This window comes from Poeciliopsis prolifica, unplaced genomic scaffold (assembly GCF_027474105.1).
Source record: "Poeciliopsis prolifica strain line A6 unplaced genomic scaffold, Auburn_PproV2 SCAFFOLD009, whole genome shotgun sequence".
Taxonomy (NCBI): Eukaryota; Metazoa; Chordata; class Actinopteri; order Cyprinodontiformes; family Poeciliidae; genus Poeciliopsis; species Poeciliopsis prolifica.
In genome coordinates, this window is record NW_026562384.1 from 7,908,476 (window position 1) to 7,916,598 (window position 8,123).

Consider the following 8,123-nt stretch of genomic DNA (forward strand, 5'->3'; position numbering starts at 1 on the left):
ATTTCAAAATTGCGGCATTTAAAATGTAACAAACGGGTGTCCATATATGATGCAAAGATTATTACACTACTGGATCACCGATATTATTTTATTTATTTATTTTTTACCTTTACAATCATTCTGTAATCCTATGCATCCTGTGATGTTCAACAACCAATCAGCTCTTTCCCCGACCGGTGCGTTTGATTCCTCGCACCGGGTGCTCCTGTCAGCATCCTCGCAGTGCTGGTTCTCAGTCTCTGGCCAGAGACTCGACCGGCAAACGACGGGTTAAAGTCGTCCAGTTCGTGACAGCTGCCGGAGCCCAGGTTATTAGCTCGAAACGCGATTCTCCATCCACATTATGGCTGATATTTGTGTAAAATAAAACCGGAGGTGTCAGGCAACGTTTCATGCGATCCACTCGTCTCCTGCCTCCTGCGTGATACAGAGGGCTTACATCGGAGAAGAAGAAAAAAACCCAGACAAACACTCATTTCTTTTTAGTGAACTGCTGGTCAAATACACAGGAATAAATGGTAAGTGACATCAGGTTTTAGTGGAGGGTCAGGCTTTATGCGTTTTCCTTGAAACTACAATTTCTTCATATGACTATTGGGTTGGTTTTGTGAAAAAAATCAAATAAAATAAGAATAATAAAATAAAGAAGAGGTTTTTCATTTTATTTTCCTCTTGTGCAATCCAAACAGGCAACCAGTGCCAAGAGGCCATCCCTGCAGGGTCCAGTGCCCCCTCCTCGCAAGAAGACAACTCCCAAGCCAGAGCTGACTGAGGAGCAGAAGCAGGAGATCAGGGAGGCCTTCGAGCTGTTTGACACCGACGGCTCTGGACACATCGATGTGAAGGAGCTCAAGGTAAAAGGTCTTCTGAGCATTAATACGAGAGTAAAAAAATGTTGGCCAGGATCACTCCAGTGCACTTTTCTGATTGTGAGCCAGGTTGCGATGAGAGCTCTGGGGTTCGAACCAAAGAAGGAGGAGATCAAGAAGATGATTGCAGAAGTGGACAAGGATGGGACGGGGAAGATCTCCTTCGCTGACTTTCTGGCAATCATGACACAGAAAATGGTATGGAAGCACACAGTGTCGTTTGCAGTGCCTAGCAGCTGCATTCAGACATCTGCTTCACATTTTCGTCACATTATAATCGCGCTTTGTCTGTAACAGCTTTGGCCGTTTTTCTTTGCAACATACTACAAGTTCTGTCAGATTGGGCAGCTTCTGACTTCCTATTCCCTTTTGGATTTAGGCTGAATAGTTTTGCAAGCCACTCCACATGGAGAACTCTTTGGATAAGAAGTGGGGAGACTACAACAGAGTACTTCTGTTGGAGACTTTGATCGTACAAGTCCGGTGTACTTTTCCAGCAGGTAATTCCTAATAATATTCCTCTCTTAATTTTCAGGCTGAGAAAGACTCCAAAGAGGAGATCCTCAAAGCGTTCCGGCTGTTTGACGACGACGAAACAGGCAAGATCTCTTTTAAGAACCTGAAGAGAGTGGCCAAAGAGCTCGGAGAAAACCTGACAGACGAGGAGCTGCAGGTGAGCCACAACGCACAATAAAACATCCGCAATAAAACGTTTTATTTACTTCTGCATTCCCTGTCTGTGCAGGAAATGATAGATGAAGCGGACAGGGACGGGGACGGAGAAGTGAACGAGCAGGAGTTCTTGCGCATCATGAAGAAAACCTGCCTGTACTGAAGGCAGAGGGGCTGGCGACGCAGAGTCACACCTGGACAGCGCTTTGTGTGTAATGCTGCTCATACACTCATGTAGAAAACTTTTATTGTTGTGTTGTGCCATAATTTTCACCTAAAACGTATCAAACTGCCCGGTGATGCATTACAGTGGGATAAACGTAGGTCTGGAGGACGACAGGTGAAAAGCCAAATTACCAATCGTATTTAATTTAAAGTGATGAAACTAAACATGCTGCAGATTTTTAAAAGGAACGTAGATTCACATTGATGCCAAATTCAGTTGAGATCGTTTGCAACTTCTTAGTGCCTGCTAAAACGGTGACAAGTACATTCCAGTGCTTCGTTTGCTACGCGACCTTGTGGATCAGGTTCTGCCGGGCTCTTCGTTTTTGCCCTTTTTATGACAATTTTAATGAAATGCGTGGAACTTAACTTGGATAAACGGGGAGTGCCGTCTCATCCCTGCACTCCCTGTGGATTTGTGCCTGCGCCTGATAAAGGTGCCACCACCACAATCAGGGAAGATGCTCCACAGATCCACACACACCTTCCTCGCTCGTCCCACCAATCCCCAGAGCGCTGAATATTGTACGCTTCCTATATTTTTGATTCTGCTGTGGACGTTTGCTCCTCCGAATTGTCAAGTGCTTTGCATATTGTGAATTGAAGCGTGAATATGTAGCAGAGTAGATAGAATTTAAATAAATAAATATGTTGAAGCAGTCCATCTTGTTTTTGTTTTTTTTAGTTTTGCATTTCACTATTGCAAGTTGCATTTATCCATATTTGATCAGCTCTGATAGGTTACATTAAGTGACAGCCAAAAACAGCACGGCTCTGACCTGTAAATATTTTCTTAATAAAGTCACGGTAATAAAACGGACCATTATTTTTCAGTTACATTCACTTCCAATCGATTTAAAAACGTTACTCAGGCGAGTAGTGCTCATTACTTAATCACATTGACATCAATAATTCAGAAAATTTTTTTTAGAGTACAATAAACATCCGCTAGTTTACTTTCATAGCCAACTGTGGGTCACAGCAGACTTTTAGTCCTCAACGCAGCCGTTCAGAGTTGAACTCCTGATCCTGAGGCTTTTGCTGCATGTCTCCCGTCTCTGTCCTGTCTGATCTACTGCAGATGAAGGCCATTAGGGGCAAGAAAAAGTTAAAATCTATATTTGTTTTATTTACCAATTTTTCATTGTTAAAAAAAAGAAATCCAGCATATTTTAGAGAGAGGATAAGACATGAGACAGTTCTATCAACTTGAATACAAAAATATATAGCGGACAGAAAACACTGCTGTTTTTGTTCACATTTCCAGTTACCGGTACAAAGACAACAGTATCACAGTGGCCTGTAAAGGTAAGAACATCGTAGGAGGTAAAGGGTTTTCAGTACGTCCGCTCATTCAGCTTTCACCAAGTTTGGTCTTTGAGGCAAAATCGGCACTCAGTTTCCGCATCACTTCTGCGTGGCTCTGCCCCGCCAGCTCCTGCCTCACGTTCCCATAATTCTCTTTGACAAATGTGGCGAAAGGCGTGGGAGCCCGAGGCTTCGAGGGAGTCAGTAAGACCAGCTGACCTGTGCAGAGCGCGCACACAAACTTCTGCGTGTCCAGAGACTTGGAGTGGCGGCCGATCCTGTGAAGAATAAGAAAAAAAAAAAGTTGACAAAAATATGTGGTGAATGGTTTAAGCCAATTAATATATATATATATATATATATATATATTTCAGTGGTGGTAATTAGAGCTGCTTCGATCAATCTTGATCAAATCGGCCAAATGTTTTGATCGCCTAGTCAAATATTGAAAAATTTTCATTTCTATTCCATAAAATGCATCAAAAGTAAGAAACTCCCACTATTCTTTTTCTGCTAAATAGTTCTGTCAAAGTAACTTCAGAATACATTTTTACATAATGTTGCCTCAATGTTGGAGGACAAAAGTCAGTCACAATCAAAAATGAAAGGTCAGATGACAGAGTAGATGGGAAATCAGCACTGGTCGGGAAAAGCCTCATCACAGCTCAGACTTACGTATTCTGGCAGCGCTTGCACTGATACTGGAACTTGTACGTGATGTCATAAGTGTGGCAGCGCGTCACCATGGGCAGCTCTGGATGCATGAGTGTGGATTTGCGTGCGTACAGCCTCCATAAGTTTCCGTGTCCGTCCCTCACGCCGTTTATCAGCCACGTGGCAGCGTGGCACATTTCATGGATCAGCGTGTCCCTGAGACGATCTGAGACGGGCAGAAATACTGCTGAATTCAGGTACTGGCCCAAGAGGGAACATATTTACTCGTCATCAGACGTCGCTACAGAGCATTTCCCCTTTTAGGAGTCTCACCGGCAGAGTCGCAGACTTTGACGGACAGCTCGATGCGAGCGTAGCGGTTTCCTCCACCTTTTTCTTGTCCTGTGATACAATAACCCGCCGTTTTCCGCATCTTCTTATTCCAGGTTACAGACATGTTGGTTGGAAGCTAAAAAATAAGTAAAAAAAATAGCCATTCATATACAATAAAGTTAATATTGCAAATCAATTTTTGAAATTGTTACCAAGCTTATTAGGCTTGGTGAGGACTGGTGGTATAACTAAGCAGCACAGGCTAAGGGTGCCACAGCTAATGGAAACATTAGCATCATACTCAACCATAACACTCAATAACTGGGTTTTGAATTAAATGAAAGCATATGAACATTAACACCACATACTTAAGTATTAGTTCATTTTTTGCAAGTCATTTTATTTTTGTCACGACATAAATGAACACGGAATATTTTTCCGTTGTCATAAAGCCGTAATGTACACCAAAACATTTGCACTTGCACTGAAGCGAACAGCATCAGATTACACAATTATTCCAACATGGATAAAGCCGAAAAAGGCCGTTTCTTATAATATTTTAATAATGCAATCCTGCTGAAATGAGTTTGTGTGGATGTATTCAACAAAAAAACTTGTTACCCAAATAAATAAGGGTGCATTCACAATCCCTTAAATACTAAAGTTTCTACCATCTGAACGTAAATGAAGCAAGAGAAAGTTTGAATTTGGATCACCTTGTTGTCAAACACGCTGGTATTGTAGAGCTGGTAGAGCTTGTTTGTTAGTTCTTCCTTATTCTTCTTGAAAATGGATCCATATATGGAGCCAGGAACTGCGAGTGACTCTAAGAAGCAGCCAGGGGTCTTACACACCGCAATCCTAGAAAGAGCAAGTCCAGATAAATCTCTTTATGCACAACATTTAAAGTAGGCAACATTCAGACTCGCTGTTGGTGAAGGCAGATGCACCTGCTCACAGCAGCGGGCCTGGGGTCCGTCTGACTGACTGTAGGCTTCAAAATGGAGGATTTTCCACGTGTTTTCACATCTTGAGGTTTCGAGCTTGGTGTTGTGAATGGTTTCACAGCAGGAGCTGAGACCACGGGCTTTGTTTCAGATTCTAAGGTAAAAAAAAAAATAAAAAAAATAAAGGAAACAGATATTAGGCATACCACAGCTTATCAAGATTTTACCTTTACTGGTGTTTGGGGTGAATGTGGTGCTGGTGAGATTGTTTTTCTTTTTCAGCCTCTCCAACAGGGATGCAAACTCCTCCTCAGAATAGCTCGACACCAGCCTAGAAGGTGCTGAAAGGGTCCGCTTGGGTGAAGTTGTTAATGCCGGAGTGATACTGGGAGGATGGAGGAAGTCAGATAAACTGGGCAACATTGGTGAGTGATTCTCTTCCAGCTTGTCTTCACTCTTTTCAACTCTTTCCAGAGGTTTGGGCTTTGAATGACGAGCCTTCCAAGTACTCCTTATGATAATGTTTTCATCATCATCGTCCCCACTGTCACTAACAAACACCGGCGAGTTCCACTGTGCAAGAGGTCTTCTGAATGGCCGCTGCCCTACTGGAGTTTTGATCTTCTTAGGAACTGCAAAATAGAAAGCATATATAATTAACTTGCAAATGCTGCTCAATCTCATTTAATCAGTTCGCTCAACTTGCCAAAAAAAGAAAAAAGAAAGATATAACAATAAAATCAAAATGTAAGAATATATTGCATATTCAGGGAAGTGACCAAATAAATAATCAAGCCAGAGAGAAAGAGATGATTTTAAAGATATAAGAGGTTTTGTTTAGCAGGAATCTGTGCAGAGGTGCAGCAAACAGTTTTTGGTCAGATGTGACCAAAAGTGAACTTCAAATTTCAAAAGAATGCCATAGTCTCAACTAAAATGACTTCAAAACATTACCTGTTAAGGATGACTTAGTTTCAAGAAAATCGTCATCAGACGAGAAATTGTTCACTATGAAGTTTTTCAGGCTGTTGGAAAAAGACAGGCAGGGTAAAGACATGTTTGGTTTCATCTCAAAGCCATGCTTAAATAAAAAGTAAATCAGAAACTGACCTGTCTTCACTGCCACTTTCAGATCTCATCCTGGCTTTGACGGCGGGAGTTTTCACTCGCTGCAAAACTTCAGTGCCAAAAAGAGAAACGTGAGACAAACTTCACAACTGACGGATGTACATTTCAACAAAAGCAGTGATGAACTCACATGTCTCAAAGTTGTCTTCGTCATCTGAGCTCACCACAGGAACAATTGAGCTAAAATACCAAAAATACTTTAATCTTTCCATATTGTAAAAAACAAAACAAACAACATTCTGTGTTTGCATTACCTGGGTGTCTTTGCAGCACTGATTGGCTTCTGTGGCTTAGTTTTTCTTTTGGGTGTAAAGTTTTTCATGAGAACTAAAATAATGATAAAAATAAAAAATGTGACATTTTACAGAAAACAGGACTCGCATCATTGAAAGGATGTAAACAGAAACCACTCACAATTGTCAAACTCTTCATCACTGGAGTCGCTGGGAGCTCCACTTGTCCCACCATTACGAGTCTTGCCGATCATACTAATCAACTGCAAGAAACATCCACAAATAGTCATCGAACGGTTTCCACTGATTCAGGCCATGCGAGTCACAATGGCCATGTTTAAAGGGTCACCTTTTTTTGGGTTGAGTCCAGTCCCTCCTCCATCCAGCCCATCTTTCTAGCGACTCTGTCAAACTTCTCGCAGAGATCATCGTTCATTTCCTTCCCGTCTCCTAAAGAAAGTAGTGCCGGTGTCAATAAAGAACTTATAGCACACAAACAAATATTGAGAAAACAGTTTCAATTAAAACCGATTGTTTAGCGTCTGTAGCCTGCAGGCCCTGCAGCTGCGCGTTGAGGGCGAAGAAAGTGTTAGCATTTCCGTTAGCGACATAGCAATAACTAAACAGTCGTCATGCTAAAGCAAGCAGGATAACTTTTCACCGAAATGTAGAATTCATTCAAAGCAACAAACATCGAAAAACTCACTTATAATTGAGATACCACAGACACGTCTGCTTTTAAATGGAGGCAGAAACAGGTTGGCGACAAAAGGTTCCGTAAATTCAAATCGTGCAAAAACATTACGTCAGACGTCAAGGAAGACGCTTGACCAATCAGAGTGTCTGGTTGATCAAGTGTCCAATCAGACACTGGTCATCATGTTTAAAACAATACGTCATCACGTACGCATCTGCAATACGTAAGACGCAGTCTTCAACTTCATTTCACCATAGACGTAAAATCTTAGATGCCCTTAAGAAAATACAACCCTCGAGCACTGATTCGATGTCAATATTGTAAAACAATTGTTCTATGTTCTATAAAGCCCTTTATTGTTGTAAATGTATCTGTTTGTAATTAAGAGTGTTATATGTTGTTTATGTTTGTTCTGTTTTTGCAATAAAAAAAATAAATAAATAAAAAAACCATAGACGTAAAGAGTTTGTGTTACTTTAAAGACTGTGTGATTTAATCCTTATTGGTGAAGAAATGTAATATTTAACAGCATGTTGTGTGTGAGCAAAAAGGGAAAGTAGAAGAGAACAAATATTGTTTCTGGCTTAATATATCTAGAACACACAAGTAATGACTCCATCCATGTTCTCCTTCTCCACTATATAAGAACATTGCCCCAGCATGATTCTCCCACCACCATATTCACACCATGGGCATGGTGAGCTGAGGGTGACTTTTCCCCCCTACACATGGTCCTGTATCTTTTTGATTTTTTTTTTTTTTCACATTCAATTTCAAAGCTGCTTTATTCACCACAAATCTTGTAACTCAAGATTTTTCTCAAATAGTTATTGTAGATGCTGATGCAAGATCTCTTGCAGCAGTCAGGGAAATCTCTTACTCAAGGCACCTGAAGAAGTTAAACATAAAGGAAGAGGGGACACTTAGGTTGTATGTCATTTTCTTGATTTTTATGAAAAATCCTTCTTTGTACAATAATCTAGATGTTCGGATGTTAGCCTTTCATGTCCTTGGCTGTCACGCAGTTACAATAAACGATGGCAGAAGAGACCACATT

General features: G+C 41.1%; 2 protein-coding genes across 2 annotated transcripts; one reads left to right on the top strand and one right to left on the bottom strand.

Annotated features, from left to right (window-relative positions):
- The first annotated feature begins 267 nt into the window (after positions 1 to 267).
- cetn2 (centrin, EF-hand protein, 2) lies at positions 268 to 2,428 on the top strand. The gene is made up of 5 exons (XM_055034690.1): positions 268 to 518; positions 690 to 854; positions 939 to 1,067; positions 1,405 to 1,542; positions 1,615 to 2,428. The coding sequence occupies exons 1-5, from the start codon at positions 516 to 518 to the stop codon at positions 1,702 to 1,704; spliced, it is 525 nt and encodes a 174-aa protein (XP_054890665.1). The 5' UTR covers positions 268 to 515; the 3' UTR covers positions 1,705 to 2,428.
- A 446-nt stretch (positions 2,429 to 2,874) lies between these two features.
- On the bottom strand, positions 2,875 to 7,165 carry gcna (germ cell nuclear acidic peptidase). The gene is made up of 13 exons (XM_055034689.1): positions 7,076 to 7,165; positions 6,719 to 6,819; positions 6,551 to 6,632; positions 6,391 to 6,463; positions 6,267 to 6,316; positions 6,119 to 6,185; positions 5,963 to 6,033; positions 5,236 to 5,640; positions 5,012 to 5,162; positions 4,778 to 4,922; positions 4,062 to 4,197; positions 3,750 to 3,954; positions 2,875 to 3,352 (listed from the first exon to the last, which is right to left on the bottom strand). Exons 2-13 carry the CDS (start codon positions 6,803 to 6,805, stop codon positions 3,121 to 3,123), a joined length of 1,704 nt encoding a protein of 567 aa, XP_054890664.1. The 5' UTR covers positions 6,806 to 6,819; positions 7,076 to 7,165; the 3' UTR covers positions 2,875 to 3,120.
- Positions 7,166 to 8,123: the final 958 nt, after the last annotated feature.